The sequence below is a fragment of the Emydura macquarii genome, unplaced genomic scaffold, assembly GCF_026122565.2.
Source record: "Emydura macquarii macquarii isolate MOO-44397 ecotype Brisbane River unplaced genomic scaffold, CSIRO-AGI_Emac_v2 contig_320, whole genome shotgun sequence".
Taxonomy (NCBI): domain Eukaryota; kingdom Metazoa; phylum Chordata; order Testudines; family Chelidae; genus Emydura; species Emydura macquarii.
This window is the reverse complement of record NW_027130457.1, coordinates 5,621,220-5,642,496: the sequence shown is the minus strand read 5'-3', so window position 1 is coordinate 5,642,496 and position 21,277 is coordinate 5,621,220. Positions and strand designations below refer to the sequence as shown.

The window sequence follows — 21,277 nt, the reverse complement described above, 5'->3', positions numbered from 1 at the left end:
TTCCTGAGCAAGCACACTGTATGTGTCTTTTATAGAACAATATTTAAAGCAGTCATATGAGTGACATTAGGCATGACATTACCAAAATACAACAAATCACAGAAAAATCAGATTACATTTTGTTGTTTCATTCAGGAACTCTGTGGTGAGTCCTACATTAGTGCCTGAAGCACTTCAAAGTATGCTCTGAAGTCTTGTAGATGCTATTTAAATCTTCACTGTGACAAAACATTGCAATTAAAGATGTACTACCTTAACTATGGTTCCAGCAAAAGAAAAGTACATCATGTGCTGTACAGGGTGCAATGAAAGTTCAGAAAAAAATGACTTTGCCATATGTGTAATTCTGTTTTCTAGACTACAAATGAAACTCTAACTTGTGAAGCAAATAATCTAAATTTAGCACCAAACCTTTACAATATAGCACATCAAAAGAAGAGCAGCTGATCTGCTTTTTATTTGTAAACCAATAAGGATCCAGCATACATGTAAGATTATGGAACTATTGGGTTGTCACACATCAATGTGTGGATCTCATCTCTGTAGAGAATGATGTAACTATTTCTGTGTTTTTTATGGGCAGTCCTCACCTTAATTATGATCATCAGTGATTTAATACAGATACAATTATAAATTCTTCATGTGCATAGCATTTTTCAGGACCGGCTAACACAAAGCTTTTGACTATTAAAAAAGAACAAACACATTTTCCTTAAGAGAAAATCTTCCCAGTCTTTTCTGAATCCTTTTGCCACAATGTATATTTGGCTTTACAAGGGAAGAGTAAATTAGTACTCCAAAACATCCTCATCATTCAATCAAAGGCCCTAATATCTCACTCTATTATTTACAGGTAATAGAGAAGTTGAACACTTAAATGATAAACTCTTGAGGTTTAAATAGACCATCATGTAGGATTCTTATATGAAGCAACATACAAACTAGGTGTGAGATAAACAGAAAGAAAGATATACTGTAATGTGTAGTCCTTACTTTTTCATACAATAAAAGTTTTAAATAGATCATTGTAATGGGGTATACAGACCCCACACTGGGCTGGAAAGGGTTGGGAGATAGTACTGGGCCCAGGTAGCCCCCCCTCCAGCCCTGCAGAGCATGCTCCAAATGGAGACAGGGTTGAAAAGGGAGCAACCCAGCTCAGAAAGTGGAGGCTAGGGAGGAGGGTTCCTGACAAAGGGGCCAGAGAGGTGTCCTGAGGGAATGGGGCTGTATGCTGAGTGTGGTTGGGGTTGGGGTTGATGGTGTGTTTTTTTTTTCTTTTATCTTGTCTGGGACCAGAAACTGAGAGAGGAAAACAGCAGTAGAAAGTGATCCAGAAAAGTGATTCAGAGGCCCCCTCAGAGGCCAAATGCTGCTGACCCTCCTAGGGCCCTGGATTGAATCCCGGAGGAGTAGGCAGGCCCTGGCTCGCCTACCACTGCCCCTGCTACTGGGTGGACACCAACCACTAGGCCACCCAGCCCTCCAAAGACCTTATTACAATTCAGTATAAAAACAATTCACTTTACTTAAAAAAAAAATTGGGGGAAGGATCTGACATATTTAAAGTAAATTAACTGAAGCCAGCAACTGTAAAGTCTGATGTGGGCTTTCCTCTGAACAAGCTTAGACTACTTTGCTTAAATTGGCCTCTTCTTGATTTTTATGTCCAACACAAGATTATAGTATTAATGGATTCTCTATGGGTAAGATTGTATATTTTTAAAACTTTTTTGTTTCCATTGTTTATGTAGTTGAAATTCAGTAGTTTACAAGTCAGACGTCCAAAGTGTAGATATTGGTCTTGAGTCATTGGCCTTTGTGTTCATAAACTTATTTGCTACTGTCTAGTCACTACATGGTTGCCAAGTATGCCTTGCCAAGGCCTTGAGTCTATAAATGAACCAGTATGTGTTTAATATTGTGTTTTCTTTGTTTAAGGCTTTGACACAGGAAAATGCTGAAACTAAAATTCTGACTTAATTTCAGAAACACCATATTGTAGTGGTGACTGAAATACCATCTTTAAAGAATGAATAACTCTAGTAGATCAGGTTAAACATTCAGTAGGGTGAAAGAACTGAGTTGGGATTTGTGCATCTGCTTGCTACTTCATTGCTGTGCACAGGCATTCAGAAAATATTTACGCTTAGGGGTCTTGTCACTTTATTCTCTTTATAATACTTGCTTACATGTGTTAAGTCCTACTGCATCATACCTTCCCATATCTGAAGATGTAGCAATGTACTGTTACTTGGTAGGCACTCAATTAAATGCCTTAACAATTACAGAATATACTGGAACTAGGAGCTGCTCCTGTTAATTGGCCAATGGCCACTTTGTCAACTGGATCTTTTTGAAATTCTCCTGTGGGTCAGTTAACTCCCTGGGTTTGATCTTTTTTTTTCTACTTACAGTTAATTATTTTCTAAATGAATACCTCAGAGCAGGAGTTTCAAATCCTCCATAGGATTTGGATTAAGTTCCTTATTGGAGTTTTAGTTTGTAAATACCTTGTTTTTAAATATTTAGAGGAAAATTCTTTCATATACATTTAATTATATGCCCCAAATCCTGGGTCAGACACTGTAAGCATGAATATATAAAATAGAACTTAACCAATTTAGTTTCAGTGGCTTGTAATGGAACCCAAATTCTCTGTCTTATTCTGCTGCATGCAGTTGTTATAATTTTTATAATTCAGTTTATATTTGTAATATAAAATTCTAACAGGTAACTAGGCTTTCATTTAACTCCACTTTGTCAGTTACAGTCTCTTTTCCCAGGCATCTTTTGTTCCTCCAACAGGACATTTGCTGCAGCAGACCTCTCTTTTTTTTACCTTGGCTTTCATTTTCCATGGTTCAGAACAGGAGCCACTCTACCTATAGGCAAATTTAGGCAGCTGTCTAGGATATCAGATGCTGCTTGGGGAGGCTGGGCCAGATCTGAATGGTGGTGTGACCGTTGTGCACCAGGTTGCAGTGCCACTCTTACTCATGATGGAAGGGTGGCTGGGTCAAACCTGAGTGTGGTATTGTGACCTGGGACTTGGTCACCCACTTCTACCATAAACATAGAACCATCAGAAGGCTTGCTGTGCCTCTCTGCCCCTGAAAGTCTGACATGCCCCCCTTTTGAAGAACCTCTCTTTTGTGGATAGGATGGGAAGGTGGCACACTGAAATTTTGCCTCGGGCAGTCTCTAGTCAGGAATGACTGACACCATCAAGACCTCAAACGCTCGTCATTTTCCTTTTTTAACCAAACCCATTGCTACAGTTGTCATTGTCAAGCAGGGTGGATTGATGTAAATCAAAATGATTTTAAATAATGAATTTTAATCACGATTTAAATCAGAAAGCAGAAAAACCTGATTTAAGTTAGTTTTAATATGTGTTTTTTATTTGCACTCTTTAGTGCAAAAGAAAGGTTGACTCTTATTGGTTCGTAATCTTTAAAATATGTTAATTTGCAACTAAAATGTAGCCTTTATACTACATTTGGTGCTTCTTTTTGCTAACCAGGAGGATATACTATATTTGTACACATTTTATTTAAGCAATTATATAGCTTAATTTATATTTATTCAGATTCTCAATTTTTACATGGTGAATGATGTATTTTTTTCTTTACCAGATGGTTAACTTTTTTTTTACTGTTGTTTGTGTCATGTTCTATTTGGATGGAAATTAAAATTCAATTAATGCACAAAATCAGAATTTAAATTTTTAAAAATTAAATACAAGTACCTTAAAAGTGCTGGATATATGAGGGAAAAAAGGTTATCTAAACATGTTTTGCATGTTATCTGTAGTTACCGAATTGTACTCATTGTTTCTGGTCACCATGTCATTCACATTTTTCAAACTAGTAGAGCTCATCTTCTCATACTTAGGTTTTTATTCACAGATTGGAAAAAGAAAAGACTCTTTTCTGTTTTTTCAACTCCCAATTGGTTTTTCAACTTTTCAACTAAACTGAAATTAAAAACTATTCTCTCTGCACCTACAGAACAGGTTACTGATGTCTAAAATTGACTTAGCACTTCAAAAAACTGTTTTGGTGCTTAGCCAGTAACTGTCACCAGTTCAGTGGTTTGACTTTCTTTAAAACTTGGCAGCAAACATGTACTGCTTAATATTATTTTTGGATTTAATGTAAATGATTTTAATAGATTATAATAACTTTAGGCTTTAACATATGTTGTCAATTTCAAATTTATTTTTAAATATGTTTATTCTTAAATAAATCTATATTTAATTAAAATAAAAAAATTAAAAAATGATTCAAACATTTTAAAACTATCATACATTTTATCCACCCTTTTGTCAGGTACCAATATATTTTTTCCTCAAAAACTTTGTTTGTAGAGAGTGGTTCAATCACCCTTCAAATTTTGGATCCTATTGACCATTTTTTTTGTAAAGGACTTTCTCTTTTTTCAGTGCACACAAGAAACTAGAGCAAAAAGAAGAATATAGAGCTGTAAGAATGAAATACCTCAGCTTGATCAAGGCAGCTTGGTTGGCTTCCTCAAGATAAAATGGATGTAAGCTGTGTTTGTATCATTAGCTCATCGCTCTTCAATTCGTTACTACCCACATCAGAAATCTGAATCAGAGATCTCAAGTTGGCAAAATTGTGTAAGCTTTTCTGTTGAGTAACATGTTAGAAAAACATGAGTAACCTACCCAGTTGCTGGGGGGGACAGTTTTTTAGCAAAGCTGATGCTGCTTCATATTGTTCTTCTCAGCTCCGCTTCCTTATCAATACAGACTTAGACTCCGCTAATGCCACCCCGCTCCAGTTATTAGCTACTCAGTTGGCTGATTGGGAGCTGAGAATCAGTCAGGTTCTGGCCCCCTTCAGCAGCTGGCAAGGGTAGAACACACCTCAAACAAAGGAGATGCGGTAACAAGAGCTGGGTGGTGTTTCGGGCTGGCATGATGAGTGGGCAGCCTGGCCAGATTTGAGTGGTGTTATGACCTGGCACATGGACTCCTGTTCCCAGTCTTGGGTTCCACTCCATGAGTTTTCATGAGGTAAGCCTGAGTATGTGAGACAGGGTTCAAATGCATGAGTCTCGCAACTCAGTCATGAGACCTAAAGTGTCTGCTGAGTGCACTTAGAAGTTGCAACCTACTATAAACCATTTGTCCCTTCTGTTAGGATATGGATTAGTGACCTAACCTCCCATGCTGAATCTTTGATCTGCAGACAGTTCTTACAAAACCTTTCTGTTGAGATTTATTCTTCTATTGAATGGCAGCTGTACCAAAGTCATAAACTGCCTTATCTGCTACTTGATTACTTTGACCCCCATCTATCAAATTTGTAAGCTTTCATTTGGAAGCTGGAAATAGAGTGTGACAGTAATAGGGCAATGGAGCCTTAATTTTGGAGAAGCTCTGAAAACGTGCAATGATTAGTGTTGGAGTGGATTTGGTGTCCTGGCCTGGAAAACAAGACTGTCTTACTAGCTCATGCTATGTCAGTGCAAGCACTAATAGTTGTATTTATTATAGTAAATCAGGAATGCCAAACACAAGCCTGGCTCCAGCTACTAAGTACTTCAGTCTGGACTAGATTGCTAAGCAGTTATAAATGCTTTCTCTTGCTTTCAGGCTGCTGTTGCTTTGACTCTGCACTGTGGGAAGCAAGACCATCTAGCATGTGACTGAGAGAAAGCTTAAATCTTTCCCCAAACCATTAATTCTGCTGGGAATGCACAACTCAGATGGAGAGGGAGCCTTCATGAATTTATTTCAAAGACCAGAGGATCAAATTTTAAGGAGTAGATTTACTGAAGAAGAAACATGCTCTTAGAACTTGCCTGCTATTAACTGTGGTGGAGCAAAAGTAGCAATTGGCTTGAATAAGATTGGTGCCTTTGCAACAGTGTGGTCATTTGTAGTTAAGATCTCTGGAGTTACTTTTACTTCTATATGTGTCTGAGTATAACAATTGATTTCTTGACAATCTCTTGTTTCTAGGGTGCTCGGACCTTATGACTTACTCACTTATCTTTTGGTTGTCTTATCACTGTTCTTTGCTTTCGAAATCAATATACACAGGGGATGTTGGTTTTCATCTCAGTATTGAGAAGAAATAACATTGCCATTCCCTTCTCCTAGGAGCCCTAACAATCCACAGTCCAAGGCTGAAATGTTTTTCACTTTCACACTTCTATTGTCAGGTGCTGGCAATGTGGCTGGCCAATCAGGTAGAAATAGTCATCTTCCGCTGCTGCCCCTATCTTTTTCTCTTTGATATGACAAGCGTGTGGGAGGGAAGCCTGTGTTCTTTTGCAGTCTGGGATTGGTTTATATTTCATGAGATTTCAAGGTCTGTTTTTGTCAACACCAGAGCCAACCAAAGCTGAGCCAGACGAGGTACTGAGAATTTAACTTAATTGTTTATATGATTGATTTTTAATTACTGAAGGCTGTAAATTTCATGGAACTATTGAAGAAAAAGTAATGTTTGTCATTTAGCTGGTTCCCTCTCCTCAGATATACTGATGGGAAAAATTGAGAATATGCTACCAATACTGCAGCTTGCTTTCTCCCAGGACTAACTAAGCACATCTCACTAGCCTCTGAATCTTCCCCTTCTACTTCTTTATGCTTTCACAATGCAGTAATGCATGAAATGTCACTTGTATACTTGTTTAAAGACCCTATTCAGATCTTGGTCTGAAAAATACTTGTACTTTTTTTGCTACTGGCACCAGAATCCTCACTGCTTGGACTCTGACAATTATTTCCACTTTGTTTTGGGAGTCCGCTTAGAAAGGTTAGGCACTTAGGAAGCCTTATTTGTTTGTGGGTGGAAAGGTGTAATGTGCACCTAATCTAGTTGATATAAAAGCATCCCATCTAGTGTAGTTTCTTCAATTTGTCAAGAGTCCATGGTGATTGTGTGTTTGCAGACGTGTGGGAACTGTAGAAATGTGACTTTACAGGTCTGTTCCTTAAACAGGTATCTATGTACTGCAGTACTGGAATGGTAGTACAACATTAGGGTTAATGATTACCAAACGACCTACATGAGTCTGTTAGACCTCTCTTAAAAAGTGCTGGGCTAATACAGGTTTTTTTCAAAGTGTTAGGGCTTGTTTATTAATGCTGTTTATGAAAAGAAAACTGGTCGGGTTAAATGAAATGTCAAGAATATCACCCTGTTTAGGCCATCTATGAAATTATTTAAAACTAAAATCCAGTGGTGTCCCCAGGTTTCAAAATGTTTCTTTAACTTGCATTTAGTGTTCACTACGTACTGAGAAAAAATATATCTACTTGAGCTTCCTTTATCACTTTACAATTACCTTGCATTTGTACACAGCTACATAGCAGAAACCACAAATGTACTGAAGGATTTCTTCACAGGCATCCAGTCTCACTGGTCCAATACTACATTATTTCTCTGCACAGGCATTTGGCTGTGAATATCTCCTCTTTATGAACTATGCTCGGGGGAATGAACAAGAGGTAGCCATGTTGCAATGCTAGGAAAGACAGTGATTTAAAATGTCTTGTCTCTAAAACATTTCTACCCCACAAACTGATTATTTTAATTATCTTCTTGAAACCAGGTTGAAGGTAGGACTGAGGTGCTATTATTTGTGCATTTATTTTAACTTTGACTCTCCCTTAACTCCTTGGTGCTTGAAATCACACAGCTACCTTAAAAAGCCCTTCAGAATTTCACTTATGTGCAAACTTGAAAAATAATATTCCTACCTTCTGCATAACAGGATCCTTGTATAAATTGTAAGGTTAGGCAGACTTGGAATGGGAGACAATGGGAAGTAGTCCATTTGTGGCAAAATAGGAGGGGATGAATAATTGGCATAGTCAAGGCAGATACTGTGTCTTTTACTGAAAACACTTGTATGTTAACAAAACTTTGTTTTAATTCAAACACATAAGTCCTGATTCTATGGTAATCCTGGGTTCTTAGAAACTATTAAGCTTTGAGTCATAAATTATCTGAATCACAACCAATACTAATTGGCAATCTTGTCCTCATCCCCTTTGAAGGACAAAAAATTTCACATAGACTGAGTCTAGGCTATTTTCTCATCTAGGGGCATCCAGGACAGCAAGGTGAAGCATAGTTGGGGCCTGATCCAAAGTCCATGGGGAAGTCAATAGGAAAACCCTTACTCACTTTAATGCCCCCTTGGTGAGAGGGAAGCTTGCATAGCCACTATCTATGCTATACCTGTTCTCTGCAGGAACAGAAGATTTTGGTGATGTCAATCAAACATCTTCTTCAAGCATTATCACTGTTGCCAAAGGAGTAGAGATAGAAAAGCTTTTCCTACAGCAAATGTACTTGATGTGCAATGCTTGATGTATAAACCCTTCATGTATCCACACAACCCAAATTTAGCGATACCAATGTAATTGTTAAACATTTGTGCCACACATAGGTCTATGAGCTTGCACAAACTGTTCTTGTGTTAGTAATACTTTAATATATACAGTTAGATTCTGCTACCTTCTCTGGAATGTCGTAAAGATACTTCTGAGAGTTGTTCTTTTTTTTACTGAGGATTTTTTTTTTACACACATTAAACTTTTCTTCAAGGTTACTGCTAATCTGTGTCCACAGAATAATTTGAAATCCTACCTCTGTTCTATAATATGTAGAGGGTAAGGTGTGGCGTAATCCATTTATTGTTAAGTTACTGTCAAGTATTGTTATACTTAAGTAATCTACTGAATTTTTTTTTGTTTAAACAGTTATATTTGATATGCAGGTGTAATTAGATTGTTCATGAAAAGTAGGTTTTTTGTCAATATCCTCAACAGCTGATTTTTAGGCCTTGATCCTGTAACACCTTGTGTGGGGCCTAAAAATCAGTGACTAAAAACCCTTTTGAAGTCAATAGTATGTATTTATATTTCGGATTAAAGGCCTTAAGAACCAGGCTAAATCCTACTGAAACTGATAGACTCCCATTGACCACAGTAGGAATTGGATGGGGCCCTAAATCAGAATCCATTACAGTAGGTTGAAGTTTAATCTGACTGCTGTTGAGCAGTGTATATGGAAACTGTACCCGTGGCTTGCCAAATATTATCCAGTTAGCTGACTCACAAGCCAAACAACTTGAGAAAATTTATTATGTGTTTGGCAAAATATTTGATGAGGCCCATCTTGATCTTAGTCATTGTTGGAAATAAGCATATTTGAGGGGAAAAACACAAAATTACCACTAAAAATTGTAAATATTCTGAGAAGAATTGTCTGGGAATGATTTTGGGAGAAGAGCATAGGGAAAAGGGAGAAACATACATGAATATAAAGAGGATTAATTTACCTCCCCTCCTCCCCCCCAAAAAGGGGTACTTTGTGGTAGTTATTTCTGCTGCAGTTTGATTGATTGAGTCACCCAGCCCATTGAGCTAAAATAAATGTTGTATAACACAATGGGGAATCTGTCAGAATAGCCTGTAGTGGGAAGCACTACTGCTGATTTGGACTGGAATTGGAATGATGTGACCTGAAAAGAGCTTGGACTACCAGAAGCCACAGACCTTTTGCCTGTTGGTAACCACTCTCCACCCATGAGACAATAGCTATCCCTTGTAAACAAAACCGAATCAGTCTCCAATGGGTGTGGAAAGTGAAATCATAGGGGGAGGCAACTTGTTTACTCCACAGGGGAGTGGGTGGGTATGTAAGAGGAGGGGCTGTTTTTCTATTACAGTACTATAGTTAGAAACAGTGGGATTATTAATCCTTTAGAATAATTTCACTAACTAAAGAAAAAGGGTTGATATATAAATTTATCTTTCTCTGTAAATTGGGGGAAATACAGTTCAATATATTGTGAATCTTTAAGTTGACATAGATGTTGGCTTTCCTTGTTGCTGTGGGAGCAGTGCTAATGAATGCTGCAAAGAGATCAGAAAAATCAATATTTGATTTGTCATTGTCAGAGTCCTTTTCCAGAAGCTTGTCCACTGAGGACTTGTGCCTTTGGAGCCTAAAGCTCTAAAACTCTTAAGATTATATCTCACTCAGCCTCCTTCCCAAGACAAATCAGTCCCTTTCCCCTGTACACTTGGCCTTTCATCCAAATGCACCTTTGTCAGAAGCACAGCTCTGTCCATAATGGCTTTCTTGGTTCCCATGTCTTTTCTAGCTATAGAACTTGGGAAACAAAATAAAAATGGATGATCAGAAGTAGCTTAACTATTACAGCTTAAGATATTCATGCCATCAGAGAGTTTTGTCAGAGAGTGACATAGGCACTCACATAGTATAGTGAAAAATACTATATAACTACCTGGACAGACACAGTGGCATAACAAAATAAATTCTAAGAACAATTGCTTGTTTTCCAGAAAGCTTTTTTCCAGAAAGTTTTCCAGAATGTCAACTGCAAGAAATAAAGGAAGTGGTGGAGATGGAAGAAGAAAATACACCCTAAATATGTAATTTTCAAACCCAGTGGTAAATATATACACAAGTGCCTGAAAGTTAAATCTTTCAGAAATGCCCAGTTTACTATAAGAAGTCTTGTCAGAATAAAATTTAAATGTGACTTAAATAGAATTTGATGTTTAGATGGTGTCCTGTGTTATACTATTGATGTCTCAAATACACTATGCTATGGCATTGCTGTCCCTTCGTCACTCAAGAACTGTGGCAAAACAAAATGTATGTTTTATGAGCCTATCCTTGTCAGAACAAAGGGTAGGGATGAGGGGAAGAGATGTAACATAAATTTTACTCTATCAAAGTGTAACATAGTAAGAACCACGTGATGGGTGAAGTATGAGGCTGATGTTGATGATATTACTGTTTCAAAATGAGTATGTCAAATCTTGGCATAAGAAACTATAAACAATTTACTGAAGCGAACAGGAGGATGCATGATGACCAGAGTCCATTCTTAGCATACTCATGAATTGTGAACAAAATCCTGCATTAGGAATGAGCCAAACAGTGGGATTATACATTTATCTCCTGCGAGAAGAAGATTCAGCTCATAATCTTCAATTTGGGTAGGAATTTTAGTCGAGATTAGCCCCAAGTAAGACCACAAATCTATTCACAACCTACTCTTCTTCCTATTTCGGGGGGGAAAGGTGGTCAGGTCTGAATTACCAGAACCAAATACAGCCCTATGGTATTTGGGTGTGGGTCACATCCATAACCAGAAATATCCTGTTTCCTGGGAGATAAATTTTTGCAAATATCATCAGTGAAGTCTGTTCCTGGTTTCTGAATATAGTCTACTGCAAAGGGATTTCTTATTAAAAATCACCATGGATGTAGGATCCCTATAATCTTGTGAGACCTCTATTGCAGTCTACAGCGGCAAAAGCTAACCAATATTGTGCCCTCCAAAATTACTGTGAAGGCCTTAATAAGATGAGCTCAAAAAATCAGCTGAGGCAGCAGAGAAGGGAGCCCTCAGATGGATAGGGTATGTTTGTGGGGCCTCAAGGTATGGCTGTAAGACCAGCTTGTGGCCCAGTCTCTCAAGCAATGCGCATTGGCAGGGAGGAAAAGGTGTTTGGGTTGATATGTTTTTTTCTTCTTCTTCCAATCATACTGTTAGGGATGGGGAAGTTCAGTTTGCCTGTAAACTGCTGGGTTATTGTGGGATGCCCCAAAGATTACTGTGCTGAATAGAGCTGGTTGGAACATTTTCAATAAAATTTAATCTAGTCAAAACTTAAATGTTTTTTGGAGATGTATCTGTTTTGACAGTCTTCATTGAGAAGAATATTTTTGGATCCAGGGCTCATTGGTCACTTCTGATGAGAAAGAGACTCTCTCACCCACACTGCACTCTGATGGATAGGGCACTACCCTGGAATGTGGGAAAACCAGGCTCAAATCCTTTCTCTGTCTGATTTGGAGCAAAGCTTTTCATCCCAGATCATGCTGAATCAGTCAGAGCAGGGACTTGAAGCTGGGTCTGCTATACCCTAGGCCAGGTGCCTGACCATCAGGCTACACAGCACACATAACTGTGTCTCCTCAGAAGTGACCAGACAGCCCTGAAACTCCTCACAATTTCCTAAACTGAAAAGCTCATGTTTTGATCTAAAAACAGACACTTTGACACAGCTGCGTGCGAGCATTTTCACAAAAAATGGTGTTTTGTTTTCATTCCAATGTAGGACGAAAACAAATTTTGAAATCAAAAGTTGACATGAAAAGGAACTGTCGTTTTCCACATAGCTCTAGTGCTGAATGATATTCCAACAACAATAAAAACCTGGTAAAGAAAATGGTTTGTTTCTTGGGAACGTACTAAATCAATGGGGAGTTTAAGTGAAATTAGTCTGCTATAGGACTCTTCAGGAGTACTGAGCTGCCCTTTATCAGTCAGAAATGTAGTTAACAGCCCAGCGCATTAGCCAAGTATTGCATATGTTATCTCTTAGGAATTGAAATGCCACCATAGGAGCAAGGGGCTGTCATTACCTATCCTGTTACTGCCTCTCAAATAGGTTGTTGTGAGTTTTCAGGTACACTAGTGCTCCTCTTAGTCAGACTGGCTCTAATGAACAAAGTAGAAATATGAGGCCAGATCTCAGCTGGTGTAAATCAATAATCAACGTGATGATATACACAGGCTGGGAATCTGGCCCATTATGTTCCCGCAGTGAAAAATCAGACAGCATCTTCTGGGTTCTAGGTCACATTGGGTACTGGATCACATCGTAATGAAGGAGGCATAGCTGAGAGTATGTTGTTTAAGTACTCGGAGCAGAATTCCCTTACATCCATGTATGTCCACAGATAATACAAAAGGCTTGTATTGTATGTATCCTTCTTCGGCTTTCTCCTTTTACACTTAATGTTGTATTTTTGGCCATAGCAACAAGCTTCCAATATTACAACAAGCTCCTCTGGGGAAGATCTTGTATTCAAACTGACTAGTGTCTACATTTAGCTCATTGCAACAAAATATTCTGTAGCACTGTATATTGATGCATTTGCTCTTCATTTTTAGCAGTGCACATTGTCTGAACTCTGTTAATAAGACTGAGTTGTATGCTGTTTGTGTGCCATCCTGATGAGCTGTTAGCATGATTCTTGAACTTTTAAGAACAGGATTTTCTAAAACTGTCCTGGACAATGGATAGCTGCACCTAGACTCTAAGTCAGGTATGCTTAAATGGTGGGACTAATCCTTCCATATGGAATGTTGGAGGTGTGAGGGTGAGAATATAACAAAACAGTGAAGCAGGAAATGCTGAAAAGATGGGAAAATATCAGAAGTACTATGGCTGATTCTAAAACCCTGCACGTTTCTGGTTTGTAAGTTTGTCAATAAATGTGAGCTGTAAATGAAATAACAAGGATATTTTGAGCCCCAATATGATTATGGCAAGTGTAGCAAACAAGAGAAAACTGTGACTTTTATCAAGAACGTGTACTGCATGAGGGTTTGCTGATCTACACATAGTTCTTGTACTCATTTTACTGTAGAAGCCTATATAAAACTTAAATGATGTGGCCCTACCTTTGTAAGCACAGTTCTACCAGTATAACTATATCAGTATAGTTTATTTCGGTAAAACTTAATCTCAGATGCTCTTTAAAAAACAAAGAAAAAACTTCTCATACAAATCCTGTGTTGCCAAATTATTAGTCTAAATTAATTGAATTTATGCCTAATGTTCTTTAATTTAAATGTTATGATGAAATTAAGGCTGAGAATTTTTTAAATGATGTAAAACATTTTTATACACATTTTCCATTAACTCTAATGGGAACTGGGTATCCCAAACCCTCAGGCAGCTAGTAAATCTAAAACCAAAGGCATATTATTGTTAGTTATACCGTTGCCATTAATAGGAGTGAACATGCATACTTGAGCTGCCTAATGTCTTTTTGCACCTAATGTCTTTTTTCCTAGTATAGGTGCTTGTTCTTGTGTTATTGATTCATGCCACCTCATTGCCAATAAAAGTAATTCAACAGCCAACCTCTTTAAAGAGGCAGATTAATGTATTTAATATTGCCAGTGCTGAAACAAACACGCCTAGGACCTCAAAGTGCTTTTTCCCCAATGCTGGAAGTGCTACTCACCAGTCTACAAGATTAATAATGCCTTCAGTGTTTAAAGTGTTGCATGTTTCTCATCCAACTATTTTAATTGTAAGCTGTCTAGGTCAGGGAACTGCCTTGCTATGTGTTTGTGCAGTGCCTAGCACAATGGAGCCATTATCCCACTTGAATCCATGGATGGAGGGGACTTTCCACGTACTGAACTTCCCATTGCCCTGTACCTTTGTATAAGGACTTATGCCATTGCAAAGTGAATGTAAAATTAGACAGTTTGGTGCAGGCAGAAGAGAGGCACGCTTTTCATATGCTGTGAGTTACACAGAAATCATCCAGTGGGGAGGGGAGACCACATGGATCTATAATACCCATGTTAGCACTTAAGTGTCTGATAAGGATTAGTCTTGCTTAGCTCTATGGAGACCTGCCAGTAGTTCATGGAGCATGATACATAAGTAAAGCCCGAATATATACTGGCACTAAGTTTGAAGAAATGGTCTGGTCTAGTGACCATTGTTTCAGTATGGAATGTATGTTTTATTCTGTGACTGGATGTTCTGCCTGTAAAGCTGAATAAATGGTCTTTAGGAGTGATACTATCTCACCTCTGTGAAGGGATGGGCAATGAGATATGGAACCTTTCAAATCTGCATGATTGGTTATTGGTAATCCTGGTTGGTTAGGGTGTAGCTGCAAAGTAACAGCCAACAGTTCTTTGGATATTTGTGACACACCCTGTTGCTCTCAGCCCATTCCTGATCAACAGGTGTGTACATAGCAACTGGTATGTTTCAACTTCTAGACAGAGAGGCCAAGGACTGCATAGGAATGCAGAATTAACTTTGCTCTACTCCTAAGGTTAGTACCTTCAGGGCAGGTTTGAGGCAAAATGGCAGGATAACTTGAGGAAGCTTGCTGTGCCATTCCCACACTGAGCTTGCTATGTAGAGAGGGAACAAAGTTTTCCAGTCCAGTAGCTTTGTTACGTTTTTACGAAATCTAAATGCCCTTTAAAGATAATGGAAAACTTTCTTTCCTGGTAAATCTAATCTGAGCCATGGTCTTGTATTTCCGTTGATTAAAATACAAAACATGTCTGTGACAAAAGCTACTCTCCATCAGCACCTAATCCTTTTTATTAGCAGATCCACCAATAGCTCAGTCATGTTATATGAAGGAGGATTGGGCTTTGTTTCTCTAGCTCAGCCCAGTATTTATTTTCCATGAGAAAGTACAGACTGCAAATGAAATCAGGTTTTTAATTTTACCATCCTGCACTGTAATATTCCACACACTGTGACATATCTCTATGAGGTCACGTGAGATGTGACCTCATACTTAAGGCATTAGGTACACATACTTTTTAAACACGGACTCTGGCTTGAGGCTTTATCTTCACTTGAAATTGTATGTCTGATGATGCTTTGCAGCATATTGCTGAGATGTTTGCTGAGGCAGTGTTGTAATTCACAATATTTGTCAATGTAACTCTGAAATGTACACCCTAGTTCTACAATGGGAAAGTAACTATCTAGAGTTGTAAAACTTCTTTTCTTTGGCTAGTAGTTTGCAGGTAGCAGATCTTGGTCTTCATCTAGGTACAGCATTGGTATTTGGGTTCTCTTGTCAGAGCATATCACCAACCATTGAGGATCCTGCATAGTAACTGTGGACATGACATGCTGGTATGCAATACCCTGGTGACCTTTTGGTAAATATGTTAAATCTAGAGTTTAATAAAGGAAAACCAGTTGTAGTGTCTTTGAACTAGTATTCCTAGATCACCACTCCATAATTTACTTACTGAACCTGATAAATCAAGTCTTCTGGATCTCTTTGTGCCCCTGCTGGCCTCAGCTAGCTTCCTTATTACACTAACTGGAAGGAGATGTCATTGACAGGGCCCAAGCCAGTAATCCACTCCTGCCTCATCCTTTCCTGAGAGCAAATTCTATTATCCACCTATTTTCTGAACCAGTAACGTTGGCCCCAATCCTGCAAAGCTACCCAGTGCGGGCAGACCTCAGTGACGTCGATGGGGCTCTGTCTGTGCAGAAGGACCTCCCCTAGATGGAGCTGCTTACAGAAATGGGCACCATCAATTTCAAAGGTTCCCAGTTAAATTTCAGTCTTCTAAATTTTGAATCATTACCCTTTGAAACGGTTCCCTTAAAATAACAGAATTGCATTGTTTTGTCACAGATTACTGAAGTGTGTGTTTAACATTACTAACAGCTTTAACTATTTGAGTTAAACAGTACAATTATTCTTAATAATGGTGGCCTTTTCTGAAGACTATATTTCAGCTTTTGCAATGTGAACTGTAGAACCAGTAGGGCAGGTGGGAAGGACTGCATAGACCATGGCTAAAATTTTCAAAAGCATCTAAGTCCAAAGACTTGGGCCAAGAAGTCTTTGGGACTTGGGCTAAGTAGGGACTGAAGTGCTTTTGAAATCCCTCCCACCCCGATAAATAAGAGTACTTCAAAAAGAAAATTAGTCTTTCCTCTCTTTCTTATGTGGAAATACCCTGTTCTCTGTTGCAGCATTGTAATTACACATTGATTTATACACTAGTTACCTAGTGAAGAGGATAATACGTAATACAAACATGCCATTAAAAGTGGCAACAGTACTCTGAACAGATTTCAGAACTTTTTTCCAGTCTAGACAATAGCAAGCAGCTACTGTGTAGCAAAACAGATTTGCTGATTAACTAATAATGGTAGTGTAATCAGGTGGGGGAGGAGTGGAGAAGAATGTCTGGAACAAACTGTCAAAATGGCCTACCAAGCAGCTAATTTCAAGTTCCCATAGATTCAATTGTGGTTCTTTTATGTGCCATAACTAATTAGTCATTTGAAATTTTCTGCCAAGTTAATATATTAGAATGCTCTAACTAAGGAATCTGAGAGCAATAGAAAATGCCAGCTAAGTGCAAGTGAACAATGAAATGGATACAGTAAAAGACTCTAAAAATACAGCAGACTGATGGATGAAAATGAATTATGTATGTAATCTTTCAGTGACTTACAATAACTAGTTAGCAGGTTACCTTATGAACATCACAACCGGATGGTAAGACTCAATTGATATTCTCTGCTCCCCACAGAGACTTCTTAAGGATCTCTGATTCAAGATTAAAAAATTCATATCTTTCTATAAATTAGATTCACTTTAGACTGGCATCCTTTTAAGATTTGCTCAGGTTAACTTGATGATGAACTTGGTGAGCGTGTCCTTTCTTTAGGCTAGCATCGGTGACATTGGCAGCCTCTCTCTCTCCTTCCCATACTTTCGAACATACCAAGTACAGGGCACTTCAGCTTTCTTTTCCCCATTCCCACCCCTTCTTCATGGTCTTATTCAGGGGTTCTTTGTCAGGCTTTTTTCTGTTGACTAGGAATGATACCTACGGCATCTGACTCTTGAATGCAAAAGTTAATTTAATTCTTTAGCTTGCTTAATTTTACTTTGTGCTCATCTCAAGAGAAACAGAGGCATATGTTGTCTATACACATAGATTTTAAATAATTATAGATGCCGACTAGTTACTTATAGCATTATTTGTGCTTTGCAATATTCTGTTGAATGACAGGTTAGTGATTGTGTCTCTGTGTAAAAACATTAATATATCCAATTCACTTTTTAAGAATCACTGTTCAGATTTAAGGTTGCAGTAACAGTCTTTGTAATCATACAGTAATACAAGCAGAAGGTGTGTATGAAGAAATATATTTAATGCCAAAACTTCAGGCCCAATTTTTATAGAATCATAGAAGTGTAGGACTGGAAGGGACCTTGAGAAGTCGTCTAATCCAGTCCCCTGCTCTCAAGGCAAGACTATGTAATGATTAGACCATTCTTGACAGGTGTTTTGTCTAACTTGTTCTTAAAACCACTAGTGACGGAGATTCAATGTGTCTAGGCAATTTATTCCAGTGCTTAAATACCCTGACAGTTAGGAAGTTTTTCCTAATGTCCAACCTAAACTTCCCTTGCTGCAGTTTAAGCCCCATTTCTTCTTGTCCTATCCTCAGAGGTTAAGGAGAACAATTTATCACCTTCCTCCTTGTAACAACTTTTTATATACTTGAAAACCGGTATCATGTCCCCCCTTAGACTCCTTTTCTCTAGGCTAAACAAATCCAGTTTCTTCAGTCTTTCCTCATAGGTCATGTTTTCTAGACCTTTAATCTTTGTTGTTTCTCTCCTCTGAACTTTCTCCAATTTGTCCACATCTTTCCTGAAATTTGGTGCCCAGAACTGCACACTGTTGAGGCCTTATCAGCATGGAATAGAGCAGAAGAATTCTCGTGTTATGCTTAAAACACTCCAACTTTTATGTTAGTTTTTATAAAGTCAAAAGGGAAGAAGAGACTTAGAGGGTCCCAAGTTGACCCTTGGTTTGGAGCTAAAGAGATCTTCTCAAAAAGTTCATTTGAAACTTCACAGTTGCAGGTTTTAAAAGTATAGACCTTTTAAAAAAGTACTTGTCATAACCTATGGCTGTTCATATTTACCTGCGTTGGGGTTGGGTTTTCCAGGAAAGATTTGCTGTCTCCAACTCTACCAATACTACTCTATAACTAAACATATGTGGATTGCTCACTTATGTACAACCTGGTCAAAGCTTTTAATTCTCTAAGTTCAAATTGGGAGTGGGGAGTGTATGTGAAAACATACAACAACATTATTGCTGCTCCTGAAAGCATATTTTGTTGTCAAGGTTCCCAGGACTGAGCCAATGCACTGCAACAGAAATTTCAAGTCCTTGTTCTGCAGTGACATGGTAAAGCAAGTCTTCCAGCAGCCTTATGGTATATTCACAGAAACGCTACATTCCTGTGTATATATAATACATTTGCAGATCCACCCACATGCGCTGAGGTGTTTGAAGGCTGTCCAACCAATGAAAACTAATCAGCCTCCTGGTTCTGATGCCATTCTAGTCAAAATTTTCAAACACAGAGGAAATGTTCTCATTGACAAGCTTTTTAATTCTTCTCACGTCTGGCTTCAAAAAATCATACCGCGACAACTGAAAGATGCCAACATTGTCACTATCTATAAGTGCAAAGGCTTAAAAAGTGCTATTGTGGTAATTAATACAGCATCCCCTTGCTTTCTGTGGCCAGCAGGATTCTTGCAGGATCATCTTAAACCAGCTCCTGGCCCAAATTATCAATAAACTTCTAGCAGAGACACAGGGCAGCTTTCATGCTCAGTGGAGCACTTTTGACATACGGTAATTTTCATCACTGGTCACTTATAGGAGAAAAGTCGCAAACAGCATCAAACTTTGTACATTGTGTTTCTTGATATAACCAAGTTTTGAACATGGTCAAATGCACTGCCATCTAGAAATTGCTTGCTAAATTTGGGTGTCCGGACATTATTAACATAGCTCAGCAATTGCACAAAGGCATAGTTTGAAAGATTTAGTGTTGATGGCGGTCTAACAGACCCATTTTCAATCACGAATGGAGTGAAGTAATGATATGTCCTCGCTCCTAGCCTTTTTGGTCTGTTGTTCACTGTGATGCTAGAGGAAGCTTGTCATGGCTCTTCCAATGATATCTTTTTATGCTTTTGCACTGGCAAGACTTTAATCTCTCTCATCTATGTGCGAATACCAAAGTGATCAAAGTGCTGATCCGGGAACTGCTTTACACTGACAGTTGCATGTTGGTGGCTGTGATGGGGCATCCACCCCACACTGGCAGGGAAGGGGTTAATACAGCCCTAGGGAGACTGCGGAGGAAGCAACCAATTAGAGAGAGGCTGCGAGGAGCAGCCAGTCAGGGCCCAGCAGGCCCATATTAAAAAAACCGCAGGGCAGAGCAGGGTCAGTTATTCTCTGGAGCTCAAGGAGGGAGGACTGGGTGCCTTTCAGGTGGAGGGAAGTTAGCACACTGGACAGAGCAGTGCTGGGCTCTGACATAGCACTGCCCACACCAGCATTTAGGTCGGTGTAACTTACCTCGCTCATGGGGTGGTTTATTCACACACCTGATCACCATAAATTATATTGACATAAGTGGTAGTGAGTACAAACCCTTCTCTTCCATAGGTCTTATGTCAATTTGATGTCTCCTCATTTCTGTTATTGAAAAGTAAAGATTCATGATTATTTATTTCCAAATTTCTGAGAGAATCCCACTGCATTAAAAATCTTCTGCATGAATACTTTTGTTTGTGGTCTTTATCACATATTGTGGTCCACATTTGGGCCTTGGAAGGTGAGATCTTAGGTTTGAATTCTGCACAAAATTACAAACTGGCAAACATACAAACTTGACTAAAGGGCAGAATACAACACCACCACTACTATCACCTAACGTAACTACTATTCCTCTAGACATTTGACAGTGAACTGAAGAAAATGAGTTAAAGTAATATAGCAAGTATGGATTACATTCTTCCACAATAGGGTGACCAGATGTCCCGAGTTTATAGGGACAGTCCAGATATTTGGGTTTTTTTTTTTTCTTATATAGATGCCTATTACCCCTCACCCCATTCTGATTTTTCACATTTGCCATCTGGTCACCCTATCCACACCAAGAAAAAGCCAATCCCCAGAGCCCTCTCCCTCCAAGCCCATGATTCCTCAGATTTCAATATTCTTTTTTGTCCTGTTTCCATTTTGTGGTTTCATATTTTTTGGATGGCTTTGAAATGGACAGCCTGCCCAATAATTGACCACTGAGACCAGCAATGTTAAATAAAAAAGAAAATGCAAGCTGTTCTCTTGTTGAAGGGAATGCTGAACTGAAAAGACTTCTAATTTTAAGTGATCCCTTTGTCATGATTACTAATTTTTATTAGATTCCTTCACACAGTGTTTGCTCTTCTAAACGGCATACAGTTGCTAGCCTTGAGTAGTTCTACTTGAATAATCATTAAACTAGAATTTTTCCTTGTTTGTTTGATTTGAATGTGAATCTCTCAATGCAACTCTCATGGATTGTAGCTCGCTGCTTGCTTTAAGACTTGCCAAATGGATTGGCTATTACCCAGTATTATGTGCCCTGACACTAGCATGGCTGATTAGCCACTTCTATGTCAGACAATGTGAGTGGAAACAAAGTAAAAAATAGACATTTGAAGATGTTAAAATGAAGCTTATGCAATCACTCTAGATCTTGGCAGTTGACATAACCCCTACTGCTTAATGGCTTAATGTGTAGTATGGGTGAGGAAGGTATGGCTTAGTTTATAGC

General features: G+C 38.6%; 1 protein-coding gene across 3 annotated transcripts in view; it reads left to right on the top strand.

The window, feature by feature from the left end:
* BASP1 (brain abundant membrane attached signal protein 1) overlaps positions 1–21,277 on the top strand; it is a 57,624-nt gene that overhangs the window by 21,162 nt on the left and 15,185 nt on the right. The window contains exon 1 of one of the 3 annotated variants that reach the window (XM_067569781.1): positions 5,025–5,044. The exons of 1 other annotated variant lie outside the window; for it this stretch is intronic. In XM_067569781.1, coding sequence (XP_067425882.1) covers positions 5,040–5,044 — 5 coding nt within the window. In that variant the 5' untranslated portion in view covers positions 5,025–5,039. Of the gene's footprint in view, positions 1–5,024; positions 5,045–6,277; positions 6,395–21,277 lie in introns of those variants that run through there. One more of the 3 variants, XM_067569793.1, reaches the window with a different exon arrangement.